This window comes from Oncorhynchus keta, chromosome 22 (genome assembly GCF_023373465.1).
Source record: "Oncorhynchus keta strain PuntledgeMale-10-30-2019 chromosome 22, Oket_V2, whole genome shotgun sequence".
Taxonomy (NCBI): Eukaryota; Metazoa; Chordata; class Actinopteri; order Salmoniformes; family Salmonidae; genus Oncorhynchus; species Oncorhynchus keta.
The window spans coordinates 20,352,629-20,379,482 of NC_068442.1; the positions used below are offsets into that span (position 1 = coordinate 20,352,629).

The 26,854-nt window shown below is 42.2% G+C and overlaps 1 protein-coding gene across 1 annotated transcript in view; it reads right to left on the reverse strand.

Annotated features, from left to right (window-relative positions):
• Nucleotides 1-379: 379 nt before the first annotated feature.
• The window catches only part of LOC127910599 (SH3 and multiple ankyrin repeat domains protein 3-like), an 81,261-nt gene continuing 54,786 nt past the window's right edge, over nucleotides 380-26,854 (reverse strand). The window contains exons 2-4 of the mRNA XM_052474862.1: nucleotides 14,197-14,400; nucleotides 9,186-9,257; nucleotides 380-834 (exon numbers count right to left, since the gene is read on the reverse strand). Of these exons, the coding sequence (XP_052330822.1) occupies nucleotides 832-834; nucleotides 9,186-9,257; nucleotides 14,197-14,400 (279 nt within the window). The 3' untranslated portion in view covers nucleotides 380-831. The remainder of the gene's footprint in view (nucleotides 835-9,185; nucleotides 9,258-14,196; nucleotides 14,401-26,854) is intronic.

A 26,854-nucleotide genomic window follows, 5' to 3' on the forward strand; every position in this document is an offset into this window, starting at 1 on the left:
AATGATAAATTGTTCTCAACTGATTAACCTAGTTACATAAAATTAAATTTTTGTTTTGAAATAGTCATTGGAATGATTGGCAATATCAAAAGGTGTTGAAAATAACCCATCACCTTCAATGAATGATGGAGATGTTTTTCCCATGATATCATTTAAGGTACTCTAAAGTCTTTGTCTGGTGTGTTTTATGTCATTTATCTTTGTTTGGTAATATAATTTCTTATTTTTTGTTAAGTCAATCAATCAGCAGAACAGCCTGATTTGCTTTAAGGTTTCAAGTTTAAATGTCACATGCACAAGTACAATGATGTGCTTTTCTTGCAAGCTCCAACACAACAACGCAGTAATCAATATCAATGTAGCACAAAAAAGAGCATAATGTAGAACAAAAACATACAAGAAATAAAAAGAAGAAATACGAAGAACAAGAGAAAGTAAGAAGTTATATACAGGGTCAGTTCCAATACCATATTTACAATGTGCAGGGATACTGGAGTGATATAGGTAGTTATGTACAGGAATAAGAATACTAGGCAGCAGGATATATGATAAACAGAGTAGCAGCATCGTAAGTGATGATTGTATGTGAGTGTGTATGCGTGGAGTCGGTATAAATGTGTGTGCATGTTATGTGTGTGTTGGACTGTCAGTGTGTGTGTGTGTAGAGTCATGTGAGTGTGCGTAGAGACAGTGCAAAAATAAAAAATAAAATACCAGGGTCAACTCAGATAGTCGATGTAGCCATTCTCTTGGCTGTTTAGCAGTTTTATGGCTTGGGGATACAAGCCGTCCAGGAGCCTGTTGATGTCAAACTTGATGCACCGGTACTGCTTACTGTGCGGAAGCAGAGAGAACAGTCTATGGCTTGGGTGGCTGGAGTCTTTAACATTTTTCAGAGACATCCTGGATATATTTGATTTTAGTCCTCATTTGGACTAATCTTCCAACAGTCATTAAACATTCAAATACAATGTATAATTTGAACACATTTTCACATATAACACACTGTTACAAACAAATATAATACACTGACATATTGACCCGATAAATACTCAGCCTAAAATATATATTGATTCTTCATCTACCATAGTCCAGCACAACTTTCCTATGTATTATATTTAAATGGTTTTAAACTATTGTTAAAATGTATATATTGAAATGTTTCTGGTTTGCTCAGTTAAATTAGTCAATTTCTTTATTGCTCTAAACCGAAATGCTCCTTGCCTATTACTCTTTTCTGTCTGGATAACACATAGATGGTGGACAATCTATTCCTAGTATTTACTGAATGTCTGTCTCTTACCAACTAACCAAGAGCATTGCGCATGACTACAACAGAAGAACCATATCTCCACCTTAAAACAATCCTTGCTTCTGTGCAATCTGCAGCCTCTTAATTTCACTTGCTGATGCATTTCCCCAGACCACAGAACAGTAGTTCACCTGACTCTCAATTAATGCTTGTGTTACTTGCTTAAGACTATTTCCTGGTAAGTATTTAGCTATCCTTCTGATCATGCATGCTGTTTTAATATTTATCGTACATAGATGAGCTATTTGAGATGACGATGATAAGCAGTTGTCTAGCTGCACTCCCAGTAGTTTGGTTTCTGCCACTTCCTCAATGTGTACTCTCGCCATATTTAAATTGTCTCCCATGCTGTCTTGGCCTTTTCCTAGTGGAACAGACCAACATAACTTTGGTTTTGTTGGTGTTTAAAATAAGTTTGTTCCGGCAAACCCACTCCCTGATATTCTCCAAATCAAGCTTGCTGTACTTGTTGAAACGATTGTCTCGCTGTATAAATTGTAGTATCATCTGCATTCTTCAGGCAGAAGTTTGCATCCTGTAGCTCCAACTCCAAAAAGTTCTGGGACACTGTGAAGTCCATAGAGAACAAGAGCACCTCCTCCCAGCTGCCCACTGCACTGAGGCGAGGTAACACGGTCACCACCGATAAATCCATGATTATCGAAAACTTCAACAAGCATTTCTCAACGGCTGGCCATGCCTTCCGCCTGGCTACTACAACCTCGGCAAATCAAGCTTGCTGTACTTGTTGAAACGATTGTCTTGCTGTATAAATTGTAGTATCATCTGCATTCTTCAGGCAGAAGTTTGCATCCTGTAGCTCCAACTCCAAAAGTTCTGGGACACAACAGCTCAACGGCTGGCCATGCCTTCCGCCTGGCTACTACAACCTCGGCCAACAGCTCCGCCCCCCGCAGCTACTCGCCCAAGCCTCTCCAGGTTCTCCTTTACCAAAATCCAGATAGCAGATGTTCTGAAAGAGCTGCAAAACCTGGACCCGTACAAATCAGCTGGGCTTGACAATCTGGACCCTCTATTTCTGAAACTATCCGCCACCATTGTCGCAACCCCTATTACCAGCCTGTTCAACCTCTCTTTCATATCGTCTGAGATCCCCAAGGACTGGAAAGCTGCTGCAGTCATCCCCCTCTTCAAAGGGGGAGACACCCTGGACCCAAACTGTTACAGACCTATATCCATCCTGCCCTGCCTATCTAAGGTCTTCGAAAGCCAAGTTAACAAACAGGTCACTGACCATCTCGAATCCCACCGTACCTTCTCCGCTGTGCAATCTGGTTTCCGAGCCGGTCACGGGTGCACCTCAGCCACGCTCAAGGTACTAAACGATATCATAACCACCATCGATAAAAGACAGTACTGTGCAGCCGTCTTCATCGACCTTGCCAAGGCTTTCGACTCGGTCAATCACCATATTCTTATCGGCAGACTCAGTAGCCTCGGTTTTTCAGATGACTGCCTTGCCTGGTTCACCAATTACTTTGCAGACAGAGTTCAGTGTGTCAAATCGGAGGGCATGCTGTCCAGTCCTCTGGAAGTCTCTATGGGGGTGCCACAGGGTTCAATCCTCGGGCCGACTCTTTTTTCTGTATATATCAATGATGTTGCTCTTGCTGCGAGCGATTCCCTGATCCACCTCTATGCAGACGACACCATTCTATATACTTCTAACCTCCAAACGAGTTTCAATGCCATACAACACTCCTTCCGTGGCCTCCAACTGCTCTTAAACGCTAGTAAAACCAAATGCATGCTTTTCAACCATTCGCTGCCTGCACCCGCACGCCTGACCAGCATCACCACTCTGGATGGTTCCAACCTTGAATATGTGGACATCTATAAGTACCTAGGTGTCTGGCTAGACTGTAAACTCTCCTTCCAGACTCATATCAAACATCTCCAATCGAAAATCAAATCAAGAGTCGGCTTTCTATTCTGCAACAAAGCCTCCTTCACTCACGCCGCCAAACTTACCCTAGTAAAACTGACTATCCTACCGATCCTCGAATTCAGCGATGTCATCTACAAAATTTCTTCCAACACTCTACCTACCTCATCCCCATACTGTTTTTAGTTATTTACTTTTCTGCTCTTTTGCACACCAATATCTCTACCTGTACATGACCATCTGATCATTTATTACTCCAGTGTTAATCTGCAAAATTGTAATTATTCGCCTACCTCATGCCTTTTGTACACAATGTATATAGACTCCACTTTTTTTTCTTCCTATTGTGTTATTGACTTGTTAATTGTTTACTCCATGTGTAACTCTGTGTTGTCTGCTCACACTGCTATGCTTTATCTTGGCCAGGTCGCAGTTGCAAATGAGAACTTGTTCTCAACTAGCCTACCTGGTTAAATAAAGGTGAAATAAATAAATAAAATATAGTAGCTTGAGTTTCAGATAAGGCATAGGGAAGGTCGTTGGTGTATATTAAGTGGCCCAAGGCAGCTGCCCTGCGGTATTCCACAGTTTGAAGCATGAGGGGAAGAAAATAAACCATTGATATAGGTGGACTGTCAGTTAGATATGACTGTACCCAATTCAATGCTACGTCCTTATAAAACCATAATGCATTAATGTTGTCAAAATTATTTAATGATCCACCAAATCAAATGCTGCACTAAAATCTAAAAATAGTACACCCACAAACCTGCCATTATCCATAGCATTGAGCCACTTGTCAGTCATGTCAACCAACGCAGTGGTACTGGAATGTTTTTTGCAATAAGCATGCTGATTGGCTGTAATCAGATCATTATTTTCCATGTACTCCCATATTTGTCTATTCACAATACCCTCCAATATCTTACTGATTGAAGGGAGTAGACTAATTGGTCAACTACTGGCAGGAGTAATGGGTTATTTGCTGTCTTTTGGAATAGGACACAGTTTAGCATGCTTCCATACATTTGCAAACATCCCCTTTTCCAGTGACCAACTAAGTATGTGTTTCAGTGGCGCTGCAATCTGGGGAGCAGCATAGCGAAGTAAAAAATGGTCCATAAGATCATAACCTGTAGATTTACCATTGGGTAATGACTTCAATAGGTTGCTTAGAACTCCTCTACTGACACGATTTGTAGACTAAAAGAGCAGATCTTGTTGCTCATAATATGATCATCAATCCATTAATAGCTTTTTTGGAAGAATGTCTGTTTACATCACTGCTCAATAAATGAATTGTCTTTGTAAAAAAAATCTGCTAAATTATTGGCAATATCATCTGGTTTTGTTATTGTTCTCCCGTCAACCTCCAGACTAGATGGGCATGATGAGATACATGTACTAAGTAAGTAAGCCCTTAACTGTGTTCCATACCTTTTTTAAATCATTTTTACATTCAATAAAAGCATTGTTGTAAAATAATGTTTTTTTCTCACGATTCAATTTAACTGTATTATTACGTAATGTTCTATAATGCTGTTCATCAATTTCTAGTTCAGATTTGGCTGCTAAGACTTTTGCCATATTTCTTTGAGAAAAAGCCTCCTCATCAATCCATGGAGATGGACGAGCACCAACTGTACTCTTTCTTACTGGTGCATGATGGTCTATTAACTCAGTGAGCAAATCAATAAAACATTCTGTAGCATGATTTAAATCACCCTCTAGATAAATCAGCTCCCAGAGTACAGCAGCCAAATCATTTAGAAATAGCTCATAATTAAATGTTTAAACATTTCTCTTGACCACAATCCTTGGGGGTTTCTTTGGAACCTTGGTGTTTATGGTTATGGTCACAATATTATGGTCTGTCCAGCCCACTGGCATTGATTTGGCTTCTAAGCATTGCAATGTATATTACAGAAGATCAGATCAATGCATGTGTCTGAACGATGACTCAACTTAGTTGATGATCTAGTAGTATCATTAACCACAGTTCTCTGCATATCACATCAATTTAGTTATATTCTAATTATTATGATCGTTCCAATGTATATTAAAATCACACAAGATAAATACATCTCTGTTAGTATCTGTGGCCTGGTCAAACCCAGTGCATAAGTCATCCAGATAGGACACCTTAGAGATAGGAGGTCTATGGCTGCCTGCTGAGGCAGATGTACTTGAGCACATAATGCCTCTATTTGACCTACATTAAGGTCATCCCTCCTCTTAAAAGGTATATGATTCTGAATATACAGTGCTACACCCCCACCATTCCTATTCCTGCCCCTTCTCAGTAGACTATATCCTTGAATGTTCATTTGCCCATCATTTACAGATGCATCTAAATGTGTTTCGGTCAAAGCCAAAATACAAATATTATTTCTGTTGACCAAGTTAAAAACCTAGGAAGGCTACATACATTAAGCTGAGCTATTTTATGCAACCCTTTCTTTGTCAAGTGGAGATCTACAGAGCATGTATTTGTTATAGATGAAGTTGTCATGATAGACGACAACACACAAACTCAGATTTGAACATTGAATTGTTTTAAGTCAGTTAAGAACAAATTCTTATTTTCAATGACGGCCTAGGAACAGTGGGTTAACTGCCTGTTCAGGGGCAGAATGACAGATTTGCACCTTGTCAGCTCGGGGGTTTGAACTTGCAACCGTCCGGTTACTAGTCCAACACTCTAACCACTAGGCGAGTTTTCTGCCCCTGTTCCTCGTCATTTATTTTCACAAAAATTTGTCAAAACATGCAATAATAGCCGTGGCCTATTTCCAGGCCTATTTCCTATGGACACTGGAGAAAGTGACATTATGCACAACATCAGTGGGCAGTTTCATTTGATTTGACATAAAGTCTCGGACTGTGTCCTCACAGCCTCTGCTGTTGTCATTCTCCGGCATCCCTGAAAATATTACATTGTCCGTTGATCGACACTGTACATCAAGCAAGGCTTCTTTAAGTTGTTTCTCTCCCTTTGCACCACCACCACCCTGCCATGAATAGAGTCTACAGTACCTTTGGCTCTGTGTTCTCTTTCCTTCAGATCATCAATCTGAAATTGACTGAATTCTAGACCGGAACATAATGCATTGATATCCTCTCGTAATGTATCCAAGATATCAAGTTTGGCAAGCCTTTCATTTATGGATTCAACCTGGTTTTGTTTTGTTTTGTAGAATTGGGTTTGTTGTCCTTAACAATGCTTGAAACCTCTGAAACCAGCGACATGTTTCTTTGACTTCGTAAGTATCACTCGTCAATGAATCCTTCAAGCTCCTCAATTGATTCTGAATCATCCAGCGTGTTTAAAGGCAGAGTTAAACAAAAAATAACAAAACAACGTTAACTTAGCTAGTCAGTGTTTTCCAAACAAATCAAGCCAGGATGACAGGAAGAATGTTTCCAGTGATGTACTGGGCTGTATGCACCTGATAGTGATGGACATTCCAGCTCTTTTCAGTGAGTCGGCTCGTTTGGCTCCCAAACGGCTGTTCTCTATTTTTTCAAGACAAACAGTTTGCGATAGTTTGACTAAGATTGGTGTTAAAACCATTCTAATTAAATCATTAAATTAAGCTGTTAGTGTCTTAAAAACCTTTCCACTGGTTCATGTTCATTAATTGTTTATGGTTTATTGAACAAGAATGGGAAACAGTGTTTGAACCCTTTACAAGTTATTTAGATTTTTATGAATTATCTTTGGAAGAAAGTGACATTTCTTTTTTTGCTGAGGTTATACTGTATATACACACATCCTAGATCTGAATGAATGAAATATTCTTATAAAAATAAGAAATATTATTTTTCTTTACATAGTTGAATGTGCTGACAACAAAATCACACAAAAATGATCAATGGAAATCAAATGTATTAACCCATGGAGGTCTGGATTTGGAGTCACACTCAAAATGAAAGTGAAAAACCACACTACAGGCTGATCCAACTTTGATTTAATGTCCTTTGTCCTTTCGTGCTTCTACACCTGCATTGCTTGCTGTTTGGGGTTTTAGGCTGGGTTTCTGTACAGCACTTTGAGATATCAGCTGATGTATGAAGGGCTATATAAATCAATTTGATTTGATTTGATTTGACTTTAAACAAGTCAAAATGAGGCTCAGTAGTGTGTGCGGCCTCCACGTGCCTGTATGACCTCCCTACAACGCCTGGGCATGCTCCTGATGAGGTGGTCTCCTGAGGGATCTCCTCCCAGACCTGGACTAAAGCATCCGCCAACTACTGGACAGTCTGTGGTGCAACGTGGCGTTGGTGGATGGAGCAAGACATGATGTCCCAGATGTGCTCAATTGGATTCAGGTCTGGGGAACGGGCGGGCCAGTCCATAGCATCAATGCCTTCCTCTTGCAGGAACTGCTGACACACTTCAGCCACATGAGGTCTAGCATTGTCTTGCATTAGGAGGAACCCAGGGCCAACCGCACCAGCATATGGTCTCACAAGGGGTCTGAGGATCTCATCTCGGTACCTAACGGCAGTCAGGCTACCTCTGGCGGCCCCCCAAAGAAATGCCACCCCACACCATGACTGACCCACCGCCAAACCAGTCATGCTGGAGGATATTGCAGGCAGTAGAACGTTCTCCACGGCATCTCCAGACTCTGTCACGTCTGTCACATGTGCTCAGTGTGAACCTGCGAAGAACACAGGGCGCCAGTGGTGAATTTGCCAATCTTGGTGTTCTCTGGCAAATGCCAAAAGTCCTGCACGGTGTTGGGCTGTAAGCACAACCCCCACCTGTGGACGTCGGGCACTCATACCACCCTCATGGAGTCTGTTTCTGACCGTTTGAGCAGACACATGCACATTTGGGGCCTGCTGGAGGTCATTTTTCAGGGCTCTGGCAGTGCTCCTCCTGTTCCTCCTTGCACAAAGGTGGAGGTAGCGGTCCTGCTGCTGGGTTGTTGCCCTCCTTCGGCCTCCTCCACGTCTCCTGATGTACTGGCCTGTCTCCTGGTAGCGCCTCCATTCTCTGGACACTACGCTGACAGACACAGCAAACCTTCTTGCCACAGCTCGCATTGATGTGCCATCCTGGATAAGCTGCACTACCTGAGCCACATGTGGGGGTTGTAGACTCCATCTCATGCTACCACTAGAGTGAAAGCACCACCAGCATTCAAAAGTGACCAAAACATCAGCCAGGAAGCATAGGAACTGAGAAGTGGTCTGTGGTCATCACCTGCAGAACCACTCCTTTATTGGGGGTGTCTTGCTAATTGCCTATAATTTTCACCTGTTGTCTATTTCATTTGCACAACAGCATGTGAAATGTATTGTCAATCAGTGTTGCTTCCTAAGTGGACAGTTTGATTTCACAGAAGTGTGATTGACTTGGAGTTACATTGTGTTGTTTAAATGTTCCCTTTATTTTTTTGAGCAGTGTATATATTATAGATTTTTTGTGTGATGACCAATTGTTGGGATGTCTCATGGTCTGACAAACACCACTCTAGCTCTGCCATCTCTCACTGCAGATGTGGAAGTGCGAGAACCGAGAAGCAGATGTGGTAGATTGAGACGCGTCCAAAGCAATAAAATGGATCTCTCTTAAACTGACCAATTGAGGATGAGGATTTTTTTATTATGTTACTTAGATTGAAGCCTGGTTTGTCAATTGACTCTCAGGGGTTTAACCTGTCTCCTCCCCTTCATATACACTGATTGAAGTGGATTTAACAGGTAAGGGATCACAGCTTTCACCTGGATTCATCTGGTCACTCTATGTCATGGAAAGAGCAGGTGTTCTTGGTGTGGAACACAGGTGTGCAGTCTTACCCTGCTTGTGTGTGTGTGTGTGTGTGTGTGTGTGTGTGTGTGTGTGTGTGTGTGTGTGTGTGTGTGTGTGTGTGTGTGTGTGTGTGTGTGTGTGTGTGTGTGTGTGTGTGTGTGTGTGTGTGTGTGTGTGTGTGTGTGTGTGTGTGTTCTTACCTTGGTGTGTAGTTTGGAGAGCTGCTTGTCATCCAGGTGCGTCTGTGTGTAGACACGTCTCTTATAGCGGAACTGGGAGAGGAACACACAAAGACCATACAGGTTTACTGGAATAAACCTTTATTAGTTAGTTAATTAGTTAGTTAGTCTGCTCGTTCATTATTAAGTAAATAAAACATATTTAGAGAAAAGTATGTTTAAAAAAATCTTCTGCCTTCCATTCTCAACTTGTCACAGCCCGGACGTTTATTAGTTTGGTTACAAACACAGATTTTATAAACAGATCTCATTGAACACTGTCAGACTGTAAACCTTGGGGTTGAGAGGTGGTTGAGAGGTGGTTGAGAGGGGGTTGTGTGTGTGTGTGTGTGTGTGTGTGTGTGTGTGTGTGTGTGTGTGTGTGTGTGTGTGTGTGTGTGTGTGTGTGTGTGTGTGTGTGTGTGTGTGTGTGTGTGTGTGTGTGTGTGTGTGTGTGTGTGTGTGTGTGTGTGTGTGTGACTGATCAATTTTATTTCCGAGATTGCAGTAAAGACCACTCTCATACAACTACAGCACATACCTACTCTCATGTCAAAGTGCCCTTTGCCCTCCCATAGATTACACTCCTAAAATGCACGCACACATGCACATTCAAATGCATTCACTTTTTTGCTTATTTCCATGCTTCCATCATGTGTGCTCCCTTATTAGCCAGGCCACTCGAGATCCAAGGCAGTATTCAGCATTCAACCAGGTCCCCAGGATGTCGGGAGATGCCTTCAAAGCTGGCCACTTGGGGCAACGGTGAGTGCTATTACCATTAAGTATGCTTACAACTTGCTAAGGAGTTGTGGTTGAGGATGGGGGATGAGTGCATGCCGCGAGTTCTGGCTCCGAGGGTCGCATGTTCAATTCCAGTGTAGAAATCCATCGTAGAATTTTGTGTTTATTCATACCACATTTCAAATTTAGTCAGAAAGTCATTTTAATTTCAAGTTAAAGTGTACTCTTAGCTAACTAGCTAATGTTAGCTGGTGGTCTCGCTAGCTAAAGTTACGTGTATGATCTGTGTAGTAATATTATTTGTATCTCATAGCTATTTGTATTGCTAGTTATAGCCTAATGTTAGCTAGCTAACATTAAACCTGGTTGGTTAGCAAACCTGCAGATTGTGGTTCATTGTTTAGCTAGCTAGCTACATGTCTAAATAAAAGACACCACTATGCAAGTAACCATTTCAATAGAATGTTCATGACGTCACTACGACTACTGTCATAATCATAGCAAGTAAATTAGCTCTGGCTATCTACTCCGATTTCAGATCACTCTTGTCTGAGTGTGCCAGAGGGCAGAATAACTGGCACATTTACAAACGCTCAACACCCGTTGAATATGGCCGGTGTCAGGCAAAAAAGTGCAACTAAATTGTTTCCAGTTACACAGTTGCAGTCACCAACGCTCTTTATAACATAAAAACAGCTTAACCAGCTCTGCTAGGGCGAGTAAAATGGTCAGAGTGAGCTGTTCTCTCATTTGTGTCTGGAAGTAGTTAGCAAGCTAGCCAACATTACCTAGTTAGCTTGGGTGCTTGAGTGCTGTTGTTAGGTCAGAACGCTTGGATCAACCCTACTCCACGGCCAGAGTGTGCTCTGAACACTCAAATTTGCCAATGGACTATCTGACAAGCTCTGAGTTTACGAATGCCCAGAGTGCACTCGGAGCACACTCTGGCACTCCAGATTAAATTTATGAACACACCTGTAGTATAATCCAGCCTTTAGTCCTGAAATATTTGGTTGTTTAGTACATGGCCTCACATGTGAATCCATAAAGAGATGGGTGGATATTGGATATTGGTGAATCCATAAAGAGATGGGTGGAGCTAAGGCTGTGAACGATGCTGAATGGGTGTAGACAAAGAAGAGCTCTCCTGTAGGTGTGTCAAAACATTCAAGGGACATTTTCTCAAAAGTGGTTTATCAACATTCAAAGCAGAATTACTTTCTCATTGTTCCTCAACTGTAGTGTATGATATACCATTTTCTAGCTCCGAGTCTCTACTTTTTGTGAGAATCGAGACAGGAAGCAAGTACAGGGAAAACATGTAATAAATTACGGACATGAAACAGGACAGGAACAGAGCCTGTACAGGGGACAAAGTAACGACATCAATGCAGACATGGGGATCAAACAGAGGAAACAGAAAGGGGAGGCATTCAAATAATGATGGAGTTCAGGTGGGTCCAATGAGATGCAGGTGTACGTAATGAAGGGGCCGGTTGTGCATAATGATAGGGAGTCAGGCGCTCTCGAGCCAGAGTTTGAGTGCGGGAGCAGGCGTGACACTTTCATCTAATGTAAAAAACACCATTTCAAGTTTGCCACATAAGACCAAATTGAGCCGGTAAATGTACCGCCTTCCAATCTGTAGCAACTGCGTGATGCCATCCCTTCAGCATGGACCCACATCCCTGTAGAACATTTCTGACACCATGTGGAATCCATGTCCTGAAGAATTCAGGCTGTTCTGGAGGCAAAGGTGGGTCCAACCCGGTACTAGATGGGTGTACCAAATAACCTTCCTAACCCTGGCAGTCATTCGGAATGCAGATTGCGGCTGAATGAAAGATACAGCTGTTGGATTGTTGGACATCACTTTGCAAGCCAGCATAATGTGACTTGCTGCTGGTTTAGCGGGTGACCAGAGTCCAAAATACTGCGAAGGCTGATCACCAGCAAAAAAACAGAACAACGGATGGTCTCCAGAAAAAAAACACAACGAAGGCTGGTCACTAGCGAAAACACAACGAAGTTTGGTCACCATCAAAAATACAAGCCTGGATTCAAGCCTATGCTGGTCTATGCTGTTTCTTTTCATCAGGGATGGATCTTCATGAGAGACAAATACCATAAACCATGGCCCTTGGCTGACTGTACACACACAGACATACACACAGACAAACACGGGAGCATACACCCATCATACGCACATACACACAGCATAACCCTGGGTAGTTAGATATTTCTAAATGTGCAGAGCCTCTCACATAGAGTTAAATAAAACACCAGTCAGTTATGACTGCCTGACATACAGTACACACAGACACACAGCTACATACCATACTATAAAAACTCACAGCCAACCACAAGCCAGAACAGCTTCAATGCACCTTGGCATAGATTCTACAGGTGTCTGGAACTCTATTGGAGCGATACGACACCATTCTTCCATGAGAAATTCCATCATTTGGTGTTTTGTTGATGGTGGCAGAAAAACACTGTCTGAGGCACCAGTCCAGAAACTCCCATAAGTGTTCAATTGGGTTGAGATCTGGCTACTGAGACTGCCATGGCAGTGAATACTCGAGCCCTGTGGATGTGGGGCATTGTCATCCTATGGGGGCATAGCCATGGTAGCCAAAGTAATGGCCTGCCCACCACATGACCCTAAGCATGAGGGGATGTTAATTGCTTATTTAACTCAGGAAGCACACCTGTGTGGAAGCATCTGCTTTCAATATACTTTCTTATTTTGTCAGTTACCTGTATATACCACAAACTCTCTTATTAACCAGGCACAGCACCCTTGGAAGCTAGGAATTATATAGTGCCCGTTGTAGTATGAGGAATTAAATTAGACATAAGGAAGTTGTCCTTTATCACCAAGGTGGAATTGTACAACATGATTTCATCATGCCACAGTAAAACCCTTGGGCTTAATCCAGCTCCATCATCCCCCTGACTTCAGACCAATATCCCCCTGACTTCAGACCAATATCCCCCTGACTTCAGCTCCATCATCCCCCTGACTTCAGACCAATTCTACCGGCAGCCAAGATTTACCTGCAGACATTCTGCTACCTGAACAAGATACAACTACCTGCAACAACAGCATCTAGCCTACTGTTGCTGCATCCTTGACATCTGAAGAAAACACTCAATCTGTATTTATAGGGAGAAACATTGTACTTTGCTCACGAGAAACAGATATAAGAAAAATATTACCTTTTCAAAACCCCCAGGAATTAAACATTTGTATTCAAACAATGTAGGCTGACTTTTAATAAATCCAGTAATGGATTATATAATCAATTCACTGGAGAAGGTTGGAGTGCACTCCAGAGAACTCTCTCTATACCTAGAATCCTGTCAGAGAGAGATCTAATGACGTTTACTCACTGTAAAAACACCACATCTTCACATTGGCTGTGTTTTTATATAATCATGAACCATGATCGACTACACTGGACTGTTAGAGATGACATCTGGGAGCTGAGGACACTGCTGTCAGAGTGTGACTATCTCTGCTGAGTCTCACACACACACATGCACACATATCTAACTCACAGAACAGAGTAGATAATTGAATGTTGACAGGTGATATCCGGCTCCTAATGTTTCGTCTCTCATGGGAGAAGGCATATTGTCACCAATCCCGCTTCCTGAGTCTGTGTTTGCCTGTGTTTCTGTCCTGGAGTGTGTTTCCGGTGTCCTGGAACGCACCCTGTCTGGTTAGCTTGTTGGGAGATCGATGTTCACCCGCACCTGTATCCCGTCATTAATCTGCACACCTATCCTGATCATCACCTCTCCCCTTCAAAAGCTCTGACCTGACATCCATTCCCTGCCGGATCGTTAGCCATGAACATTACTCATCCGGATCATTTACCCCATTCCCGCCTGGTCGTCGGAGGATTCCGCTACCCCATTGGATCCACCTATTTACTCCCATCAACTCACCACCGCTGCCCGCTACGCCACCTGGATATATCTACCCATTCACATTCACTTGTAAATAAATACTCACCTTCTTCCTACTCTCCTTGTCCTGGTCTGCTTCTGGGTTCGATTTTGAAAGAACGTGACACATATGACAATATCATGACAGCAATATGAGAGAGGACATACACTCCAACACACACACTCAAGCACACACGCACAAACAAACAAACATTCACAGACAACACATACTGATACGCACCATAAGACACACATAGAAAAAGTATGTTAATGAGAGAGGGGGCAGGCCTACCTCCAGGTATGGTACAGGTGTAGCAGAAGGCAGTGGGTATTCCTTCAGTTGCCTCTCCTCGTCCAGGAACTTGCCAGCCTTTCCATTGTAAGCTGGCTGGAAGAGGCCATAGTTCAGCACATCCTTCAGGCTGTGATTCAAAGTACACAGGATACGCTGCTTAGACAACCAGATAGGAGCGTCCGCATCGAACTTCATACATTTCTGGAGGGAGAGAGGAGAGAGCAGGGGAAAGTTAGGTGTGGCTTGTAATACAGTATGTGTGTGTATACCCAAACAAATTAAAACACAGCTTAAAACCCCACTCTGCACAGACCGCAGTGCAGAGCAAAGGAAAGGAAAGAGGAGAGAGGGAGAGAGAGCATGCACACCTTATAATGAACTAAATAATTCACAGTTATCAAATAATGTAATCATTGATCAATTATTTCCTGCCATAGAGAACAAATCACAAGGATGGTGTTAGAAACCCTTGACCAGAGAAGAGGTTGCAGCAACAGACTCACAAACTTCCACCTCAGGCCCCTATCTTGATACATTATGCATGATCTCAAAGTTAACTGGAGGTATTGAAGTATCTGGCTCAAGAGCAGGTCTGAAGCCAGCTGTGCCATACAGTATTTAGGATATCAGTGACCATCTGATCAGCATTTTATTTCATAGGTTTAATTCATAGTCATACTGTACTTCAATGTAAAAAAAAACATATTCGTTATGTATAACGTAAAACCTCTTTGTCAAAGGGGACCTACATAGTGTATGTGTTGGTAAAGCATTCCCTCTAGTTACCCCACTGTGGAGCACTGAGCTACACTCTTAGAAAAAAATATTTCCAAAAGAGTTTGTTGTCTTGATTTGGAAGACAAGGGTTTTTTGTAAGGGAAATGGTTCTACCTTTAATTATACAAACGCAACCATATGTTTTACACTTCATATGTTGACAACCTACACATTATTTCATGCTTAGGACATTTGAACAGCATTTCATCATACGCATGCAACAATATGTTTATGGGTGCGGAATCTAGACTAAGTAAAAAAACACATTGTGTGTTAAAATTGACTGTTCAACTTGAAACAATAAAACATGAGAAACAAGAATATGTAATATCCAATCAAATAAATAAGTAAGTAAGTAAGTAAGTAGGTAACCATACTATATATAGGAAATATTTAAAAAGTCAGTTCCAATACCATATTTACAATGTGCAGGGATACTGGAATGATGGAGGTAGATATGTAAAGGGTAAGGTGACTAGGCAACAGGATACAAGATAAACAGAGTAACAGCAGCTTGCATGTGAGTGTGTGTGTGGGTGTGTATAAATGTATGTGCATATTATGTGTGACTGAGCAAATGATGCAGTGAGTGTTTGTGTGTGTGTTGGAGTGACAGTGTGTGTGAGTACGTAGGGCTCTGTGATTGTGCATAGAGACAGAGCAAGATTGAAATAAAAGGTCTATAAAGATAAAAGTTTAACTCAGATAGTCCGTGTAGCTATTTTGTTAGCTTTTTAACAGTTGTTTGCTTGGGGATAGAAGCTGTTCAAGAGCCTGTCGCCATGCGATCCAGGGCGGTGCTATTGCCATACCAAGCAGTGATGCAACCAGCCAATATGATTTGAAGGCCCATGCCACACTCTTTCAACATCCTGAGGGTTGAGGCACTGTCGCACCTTCTTCACTACTGTGCATGTGTGCATGGATTATTTAAAGTTTTTTAGTGACCTGGACATCGACGAACTTGAAGCTGTCTAGCTGCTCCACTGTCGCCCCATCTATGTGGATGGGGGCATGCTCACCCCCCTTTTCCAGTAGTCCACATCAGCTCCTTGTCCTTTGTGACATTGAGAGAGGTTGTTTCTCCAGCACCACACTGCCAGGTCCCTGACCTCCTCCCTGTAGGCTGACTCATCGTCGCCGGTAATCAGGTCTACCACCCTTGTGTCGTCAGCGAACTTGATAATGGTTTTGGAGTTGTGCGTGGCCACACAGTTGTGGGTAAACAGGGTGTACAGGAGGGGACGAAGTACACACCCCTGTTGGGCCCCCGTGTTAAGTGTCAGCGTGGCTGAGGGGATGTTGCGAACCCTCACCACCTGAGGTTGACCCGTCAGGAAGTCCAGGATCCAGTTGCAGAAGGAGGTGTTCAGACCCAGAGTACAAAGCTTGGTGACAAGCTTGGAGGGGACAATAGTGTTGAGGTGAAAACCTGGCAGGCGAAAACCTGAGAAAAATTCATTCGGGAAGTATTTTTTTTGGGGGGGGGGTTGTAGTTTTCTATTCAATGCCATTACAGTATCCATTGACTTAGTACTCAATTTGCAGTTCCTATGCCTTCCACTAGATGTCAACAGTCTTTAGAAATTGTTTCAGGCTTGTATTCTTATAAATGAGGGAGTAAGACCAGTCTGAATGAGTGGACCCTGAACTGTCACAGAGCTTTTTCATGCTCAATCCCGAGAGAGTGCATTTCTTGTTTACCTCTTATATTGACGGCGTTATTGTCCGGTTGAAATATTATAGATCATTTAGGCTAAAAACAACCTGAGGATTGAATATAAACATCGTTTGACATGTTTCTATGAACTTTACGGATACAATTTGGATTTTTTTGTCTGCCTGTTTTGACTGCGTTTGAGCCTGTGGATTACTGAAGAAAACATGCGAACAAAACTGAGGTTTTTATAATTTATAATGAGCATTTCTGTATTTGAATTTGGTGCTCTGCAATCTCACTGGATGTTGGCCAGATGGGACGCTAGGATGCCACATACCCTAGAGAGGTTAAAACGTCTTAAGGGGAACCCCTCAACAACATTCCGCTGAAAAGGCGCAAAAGAGCGCAAAATAAAAACTTTTTTTTAAAATATGTAACTTTCATACAATCCCAAGTGCAATACACCAAATTAAAACTTCTTGTTAATCTACCCATTGTGTCCGATTTCAAAAAGGCTTTACAGCGAAAGCACACCATATGATTATGTTATTAGCCATTTTCCAGTCAAAGAGAGGAGTCACAAAAAGCAGAAATAGAGATAAAATTCATCACTAACCTTTGATGATCTTCATCAGATGGCACTCATAGAACTTCATGTTACACAATACATGTATGTTTTGTTTGATAAAGTTCATGTTTATATCCAAAAATCCCAGTTTACATTTGCGCTTTAGGGGTCAGTAATGTTGTGCCTCAAAAACACCCGGTGAATTTTCAGAGAGCCACATTAATTTACAGAAATACTCATAATAAACTTTGATAAAAGATACAAGTATTACACACAGAATTGTAGATATACTTCTCCTTAATTGAAACTCTGGGGGCGGTATTTCATTTTTGGATTAAAAAACGTTCCCGTTTTAAACAGGATATTTTGTCACGACAAGATGCTCGACTATGCATATAATTGACAGCTTTGGATAGAAAACACTCTAACGTTTGCAAAACTGCAAAGATATTGTCTGTGAGTGCAACAGAACTGATGTTACAGGCGAAACCCAGATAAAAATCCAATCAGGAAGTGCCTCATATTTTGAAAGCGCTGCATGCCAATGACTCCTCATATGGCTGTATATGGGCTACGAACGAGCTTACGCTTTCTACGTATTCCCCAAGGTGTCTACAGCATTGTGAAGTATTTTTACGCATTTATGTTGAAGAATAGCCATAAGGGACCACATTGAGCAAGTGGTCACATGATGGCTCCTGCAGAAAATCTTGCGTAAAGTACAGAGGTAGCCATTATTCCGATCGCTTCTAATGAGAAACCAACTGTCCCGGTGGATATATTATTGAATAGATATGTGAAAAACACCTTGAGAATTGATTCTAAACAACGCCATGTTTCTTTGATATTATGGAGCTTAATTTGGAAAAAAGTTCAGCGTTGTAGTGGATTTCAGCCAAACGTGAAGAACAAACTACAAAAATAATATTTTTGGAAAAAGGAACATTTGCTATGTAACTGGGAGTCTCCTGAGTGAAAACATCCGAACTTCTTCAAAGGTAAATGATTTAATTTGATTGCTTTTCTTATTTTCGTGAAAATGTTGCCTGCTGCTAGCAGGGCATAATGCTATGCTAGGCTATGATAAACTTACACAAATGCTTGTATAGCGTTGGCTGTGAAGCATGTTTGGAAATCTAAGATGACAGTGTGATTAACAAAAGGCTAAACTGTGTCTCAATATATTTAATTTCTGATTTTCATGAATAGGAACATTTTCTAGGGATATTTATGCCCACTGCGTTATGCTAATTAGTTTCAAGTGATGATTACGCTCCCCGATCCATGATGGGTAGTATCAAGAGGTTTTAATGCAACCGCTGTGTCAGATTTCAAAAAAGCCATGCAGATACCCGCCATGTTGTGGAGTCAGTAAAAGTCAGATATAGCATTATAAATATTAACTTACCTTTGATGATCTTCATCAGAATGCACTTGCAGGAATCCCAGTTCCACAATAAATGTTTGTTTTGTTTGATAAAGTCCATCATTTATGTCCAAATACCTCCTTTGTTAGCATGTTTGGTAAACAAATCCAAACTCACGAGGCGCGGGCAAGTCCAGGCGAATGTTCAGACGAAAAGTTCAAAACGTTATATTAAAGTTCGTAGAAACATGTCAAACGAAGTATAGAATCAATTTTTAGGATGTTTATAACATAAATCTTCAATAATGTTCCAACCGGAGAATTCCTTTGTCTTTAGAATTGCAATGGAACGCAGGTCGCAGGTCGCTCACGTGTACACGAGTGATCAGCTCATGCCACTCTGGCAGACCTCTGGTTGAATCAGCTCGCATTCCCCCCTCCTTCACAGTAGAAGCCTCAAACAATGTTCCAAAGACTGTTGACATCTACTGGAAGCTGTGGGAACAATATGTTGGACACTGTATATTCGATAGGCAATGAGTTGAAAAACTACAAACCTTAGATTTCCCAATCTTTCTCAGGTTTTTGCCTGCCATATGAGTTATGTTATACTCACAGACATCATTCAAACAGTTTCCGAAACTTCAGAGTGATTTCTATCCAATACTACTAATAATATGCATATATTAGCTTCTGGGCCTGAGTAGCAGGAAGTTTACTCTGGACACGCTTTTCATCCAAACAGGAAAATGCTACCCCCTATCCCAGACAGGTTATTAAAGAACAGCGTTTTCACATAGGTATTTAAATAACAGATTAAATGTGTCTTAGGAACTTTCTTGCAACATCAGGTGAATGTTTTATACAAACGTCCTATAATAATCTGCAAGACTGGACAGTTTTTGGTTTCTCTGAAAAATATATAGAAAACATTTATAACACAAGGAATAAATACACAATGACTAACAACAACTTGGCTGTATAGACGGGATACCAATACAGAGTTGATGTGCAGGGGTACGAGGTAATTGAGGTAGATATGTAAATATAGGTAGAGTAGTCCGGGTGGCTATTGGTTAACAATTTTGTAGTCTTTTGGCTTGGGGGCAGAAGCTGTTCAGGGCCTGTTGATCCTGACTTGGTGCAATGATACCACTTGTTGTGTAATAGCAGAGAGAGAACAGTCTATGGCTCAGGTGGCTGGAGTCTTTGACAATTGTTAGGGCCTTCCTCTGACACCATCTGGTATAGAGGTACTGGATGGCAGAAAGCTTGGCCCCAGTGATGTATTGGGCCATTTGCCCTACCCTCTGTAGTGCCTTGCTGTCGGATGCCAAGCAGTTGCCATGTCAAACGGTGATGCAGCCAGTCAAGATGCTCTCAATGGTGTAGCTGCCCATGCCAAATCGTTTCAGCCTCCTGGGGGAAGAGGAATTATTGTTCCTTTCTCATGACTATGTTGGTGTGTGTGGAACGTGTTAATTCCTTAGTGATGTAGACAACAAGGAACTTGAAGTTCTCGAACCCGCTCCACTACAGCCCGGTCAATATGGATGGGGGCGTGTTCTGCTCTCTGTTTCCTGTAGTCCATGATCACCTTGTCACCATTGAGGGAGATGTTGTTGTCCTGACACCACACTGTCAGGTCACTGACCTCCTTTCTATAGGCAGTTTCATCCGGTTGACAAGGAGTTTTTCATAGGAGAGACAGTAGACCTGCCATGTCCGGGAGCAAGAGGTGGTGACAACATGAGAGTTAAATGGTTCCAGTTTGACAGTCTTTCATGTACCAAGCTGAAGTTGACTGAGAATAGATTCTTTCTCTGCACCACCAACTTGACCAAATATGACCTGTGTTCTTACTACGGAAGGGAGAGCATTGCTTAGCCATATGTTCATACCTTATGTGGAACCTCACACAGATTTTTCTCACTCAGTGGGAGAGGAAGCTGTGCAGTCCTGCTTTACTCCTGGGGCATCAGAGCAATGGAGTGGAAGAAGAGAGAGAAGAGAGAGGAAGAGTGAGGAAGAGCGGAGATTGAAGGAGAGATGAGAGTGAAGGTGATCTTGGAGCAAGTTTACAAGAAAGATATTTTGTCCGATTTTTTATAAGATTAATTCAAATTAATGTTTGTAATATTCCACCAATGACATTGTATTTGGGCTTACATTAAATCACTGTTTTAATATATGGGCCAAATTATAAAGTTGAAGTCTGGATTTTACATACATCTTAGCCAAATACATTTTAAGTGTTTTTCACAAATCCTGACATTTAATCCAAGTAAAATGTAAAATGTCTTAGGTCAGTTAGTATCACCACTTCATTTAAAAAATGTGAAATTTCAGAATAATATTAGAGAGAATGATTTATTTCAACTTTTATTTATTTCATCACATTCCCAGTGTGTCAGAAGTTTACATACACTCAATTAGTATATTTGCATTTAAATTGTTTAAAAAGGGTCCAACATTTCGGGTGTAGGCCTCCTAGTTCGCACATGCTTTTTCAGTTCTGCCCACATATTTTCTATAGGATTAAGGTTAGGGCTTTGTGATGGCCACTCCGATACCTTGATTTTGTTGTCTTTAAGCCTTTTTGCCACAATATTGGAAGTATGCTTGGGGTCATTGCTTGGGGTCATTGTCCAATGGGGTCAAGACACATTTGCGACCAAGCTTTAATTTCCTGACTGATGTCTTGAGATATTGCTTCAATATATCCATGTAATTTTCCCATCCTCATGATATCATCAATTTTGTGAAGTGCACCAGTCCCTCCTGCAACAAAGCACCCCCACAACATGATGCTGCCATCCCCGTTCTTCACGGTTGGAATGGTGTTCTTTGGCTTGCAAGCCTCCCCCTTTTTCCTCCAAACATAACAATGGTCATTATGGCCAAACAGTTATATTTTTGTTTCATCATACCAGAGGAGATTTCTCCAAAAGGTACGATCTTTGTCCCCATGTGCAGTTGCAAACTCTAGTATGGCTTTTTTATGGTGGTTTTGGAGCAGTGGCTTCTTCCTTCCTGAGCGGCCATTCAGATGCTATCTGACCTGTTTCCTCCAGCATCTTCACAAGGTCCTTTGCTGCTGTTCTGGGATTGATTTGCACTTTTCGCACCAAAGCACGTCCATCATTTTAACAGCTTGGAAAATTCCATAAAATGATGTCATGGCTTTAGAAGCTTCTTATAGGCTAGTTCACATCATTTGAGTCATTTGGAGGTGTACCTGTGGATATATACAGTGGGGCAAAAAAGTATTTAGTCAGCCACCAATTGTGCAAGTTTTCCCACTTAAAAAGATGAGAGAGGCCTGTAATTTTCATCATAGGTACACTTCAATTATGACAGACAAAATGAGAGAAAAACATCCAGAAAATCACATTGTAGGATTTTTAATGAATTTATTTGCAAATTATGGTGGAAAATAAGTATTTGGTCAATAACAAGTTTATCTCAATACTTTGTTAAATACCCTTTGTTGGCAATGACAGAGGTCAAACATTTTCTGTAAGTCTTCACAAGGTTTTCACACACTGTTACTGGTATTTTGGCCCATTCCTCCATGCAGATCTCCTCTAAAGCAGTGATGTTTTGGGGCTGTTGCTGGGCAACACAGACTTTCACCTCCCTCCAAAGATTTTCTATGGGGTTGAGATCTGGAGAGATTACAGGCCTCTCTCATCTTTTTAAGTGGGAGAACTTGCACAATCGGTGGCTGACTAAATACTTTTTTGCCCCACTGTATATAGTTCAAGGCCTACCTTCAAACTCAGTGCCTCCTTGCTTGACATCATGGGAAATCAAATTAAATCAGCCAAGACCTCAGAATAATAATTGTAGACCTCCACAAGTCTGGTTCATCCTTGGGAGCAATTTCCAAATGCCTGAAGGTACCACATTCATCGCTGCAAACCATTCTTTCTGCGGAATTTGTTGAATCGTAATATCTTAAGAGATATTTAACATGGGTTACATGGACACAAACTGAAGGAGATTTAACCTAAATTTTGTTACCAAACTTTGCATCTGTACAGTTCTTCTAGTAAATGTGTTATGTTCACTGTAAATTGTTAAAAGTAGTCATTGTGCATAGATTTGTATGGTTTGTTAAACTTTGAAATCAATGGTTTTTGTTTGGCATACATTTCAAAAATCTGAATCTCAGCACAATTCTGTTAGCGTGGAATTGCCCTCTTGGCTGTAGGGCCTAGTTGATTCAGACAGGTTCTGTACAGCATATTTTGTCTAATTCCAATGTCTACAGCTGCATTCAGTCTGCAATAAACTCCAAAATGGTTTTCTGCCCTCCTTCACTCTCCTCCACTCTCCTTCAATCAAATGTTTAAGGACAATAGCTAAACGGAACCTATAAACCTTAGAATAATACAATATATAAACAACACCTCACCAAAGTGACTTTTCTGGGTGACTTTCACTGCAACAGAGATGGTCTACAATGCAAAGATGAAGAGAGAGACTCAGATAGAAAATAGAAGTTAAAAGGAATGGACAAAGAAATAGACAAACAGACAGACAGAGAGCGAGATACAGACAGAGAGCGAGATACAGACAGAGAGCGAGATACAGACAGAGAGCGAGATACAGACAGAGAGCGAGATACAGACAGAGAGCGAGATACAGACAGAGAGCGAGATACAGAGAGCGGAAGAGCGAGAGAGCGAGAATACATTGATGGGAAACATGGTTCCTACAAACTGTGAACCAGCTGACCAATAACGTGAGACTTTAGTTGTGGGTAAACCGAGATTACTCTTCTCTTTCTCTCTCTCTCTCAGACAGAATGTCTCTACTTCATTAAACAGGTACAGTGGCAAGAAAGTATGTGAACCCTTTGTAATTATCTGGATTTCTGTATAAATAGGTCATCAAATTTGATCTGATCACAACAATAGACAAACCTAGTGTGCTTAAACTAATAACACACAAATGATTGTATTTCTCTTGTCTATATTGAATACATCATTTAAACATTCACAGTGTAGGTTGGGGGAAAGGTATGTGAACCCCTGGGCTAATGACTTTTTCAAAAGCTAATTGGAGTCAGGAGTCAGCTACCCTGGAGTCCAATCAATGGGACGAGATTGGAGATGAAGGTTAGAGCTGCTTCTCCCTATAAAAAACACTCACAACATTTGAGTTTGCTATTCACAAGAAGCATTGACTGATGTGAACCATGCCTCGAACACAAGAGATCTCAGAAGACCTAAGATTAAGAATTGTTGACTTGCATAAAGCTGGAAATGGTTACAAAAGTATCTCTAAAAGCCTTGACGTTCATCAGTCCATGGTAAGACAAATTGTCTAAAAATGGAGACACCACGGAAAGAAGCCACTGCTGTTGAAAAAAACATTGTTGCACGTCTGAAGTTTTCAAAAGAGCACCTGGAAGTTCCATAGCGCTACCAGCAAAATATTCTGTGAACAGATGAAACTACTGTTGAGTTGTTTGGAAGGAACACACAACACTATGTGTGGAGAAAAAGGCACAGCACACCAACATCAAAACCTCATCCCAACTGTAAAGTATTACATTTACATTTACATTACATTTACATTTACGTCATTTAGCGTACAAATTGGTGCATTCACCTTATGACATCCAGTGGAACAGCCACTTTACAATAGTGCATCTAAATCTTTTAGGGGGGGGGGGTGAGAAGGATTACTTATCCTATCCTAGGTATTCCTTAAAGAGGTGGGGTTTCAGGTGTCTCCGGAAGGTGGTGATTGACTCCGCTGTCCTGGCGTCGTGAGGGAGTTTGTTCCACCATTGGGGGGCCAGAGCAGCGAACAGTTTTGACTGGGCTGAGCGGGAACTGTACTTCCTCAGTGGTAGGGAGGCGAGCAGGCCAGAGGTGGATGAACGCAGTGCCCTTGTTTGGGTGTAGGGCCTGATCAGAGCCTGGAGGTACTGAGGTGCCGTTCCCCTCACAGCCCCGTAGGCAAGCACCATGGTCTTGTAGCGGATGCGAGCTTCAACTGGAAGCCAGTGGAGAGAGCGGAGGAGCGGGGTGACGTGAGAGAACTTGGGATGGATGAACACCAGACGGGCTGCGGCGTTCTGGATGAGTTGTAGGGGTTTAATGGCACAGGCAGGGAGCCCAGCCAACAGCGAGTTGCAGTAATCCAGACGGGAGATGACAAGTGCCTGGATTAGGACCTGCGCCGCTTCCTGTGTGAGGCAGGGTCGTACTCTGCGGATGTTGTAGAGCATGAACCTACAGGAACGGGACACCGCCTTGATGTTAGTTGAGAACGACAGGGTGTTGTCCAGGATCACGCCAAGGTTCTTAGTGCTCTGGGAGGAGGACACAATGGAGTTGTCAACCGTGATGGCGAGATCATGGAACGGGCAGTCCTTCCCCGGGAGGAAGAGCAGCTCCGTCTTGCCGAGGTTCAACTTGAGGTGGTGATCCGTCATCCACACTGATATGTCTGCCAGACATGCAGAGATGCGATTCGCCACCTGGTCATCAGAAGGGGGAAAGGAGAAGATTAATTGTGTGTCGTCTGCATAGCAATGATAGGAGAGACCATGTGAGGTTATGACAGAGCCAAGTGACTTGGTGTATAGCGAGAATAGGAGAGGGCCTAGAACAGAGCCCTGGGGGACACCAGTGGTGAGAGCGCGTGGTGAGGAGACAGATTCTCGCCACGCCACCTGGTAGGAGCGACCTGTCAGGTAGGACGCAATCCAAGCGTGGGCCGCGCCGGAGATGCCCAACTCGGAGAGGGTGGAGAGGAGGATCTGATGGTTCACAGTATCAAAGGCAGCCGATAGGTCTAGAAGGATGAGAGCAGAGGAGAGAGAGTTAGCTTTGGCAGTGCGGAGCACCTCCGTGATACAGAGAAGAGCAGTCTCAGTTGAATGACTAGTCTTGAAACCTGACTGATTTGGATCAAGAAGGTCATTCTGAGAGAGATAGCGGGAGAGCTGGCCAAGGACGGCACGTTCAAGAGTTTTGGAGAGAAAAGAAAGAAGGGATACTGGTCTGTAGTTGTTGACATCGGAGGGATCGAGTGTAGGTTTTTTCAGAAGGGGTGCAACTCTCGCTCTCTTGAAGACGGAAGGGACGTAGCCAGCGGTCAGGGATGAGTTGATGAGCGAGGTGAGGTAAGGGAGAAGGTCTCCGGAAATGGTCTGGAGAAGAGAGGAGGGGATAGGGTCAAGCGGGCAGGTTGTTGGGCGGCCGGCCGTCACAAGACGCGAGATTTCATCTGGAGAGAGAGGGGAGAAGGAGATCAGAGCACAGGGTAGGGCAGTGTGAGCAGAACCAGCGGTTTCGTTTGACTTAGCAAACGAGGATCGGATGTCGTCGAGTATGTTTTTTTATTTTTTTTTACCTTTATTTAACCAGGCAAGTCAGTTAAGAACACATTCTTATTTTCAATGACGGCCTAGGAACAGTGGGTTAACTGCCTGTTCAGGGGCAGAACGACAGATTTGTACCTTGTCAGCTCCGGGGTTTGAACTCACAACCTTCTGGTTACTAGTCCAACGCTCTAACCACTAGGGAGCATCATGGTTTGGGGCTGCTTTGCTCCCTCAGGGCCTTGACAGCTTGCTATCATCGACAGAAAAATGAATTCCCAAGTTTATCAAGATATTTTGCAAGAGAATCTCTCTGCCAATTCAAGCTCAACAGAAGTTGGGTAATACAACAAGACTTCGACCCAAAATACAAAAGTAAATCAACAATAGAATGGCTTCAACAGAAGAAAATACACCTTCTGGAGTGGCCCAGTCAGAGTCCTGACCTCAACCCAATTGAGATGCTGTGGCATGACCTCAAGAGAGCAGTTCACATCAGACATCCCAAGAATACTGCTGAACTGAAACAGTTTTGTAAAGAGGAATGGTCCCGAAATTCCTCCTGACCGTTATGCAGGTCTGTTCCGCAACTACAGAAAATGTTTGGTTGAGGTTATTGCTGCCAAAGGAGGGTCAACCAGTTAATAAATCCAAGGGATCACATACTTTTCTCACCCTGAACTGTTAAGGTCTACACTAAGTTCAATAAAGACATGAAAACTTATAATTGTTTGTGTGTTATTAGTTTAAGCAGACAGTGTTTGTCTATTTTTGTTACCTAGAAGATCAGATCACATTTTATGACCAATTTATGCAGAAATACAGGTATTTCCGAAGGGAAATGTATGTGTGAGATAAATGGCACAACCCAGGTGACTTTCACTTTCTCTCATCAGACACTATCTGTTTTCTTTGCTCACTCAACTAACGTTTGTTTTG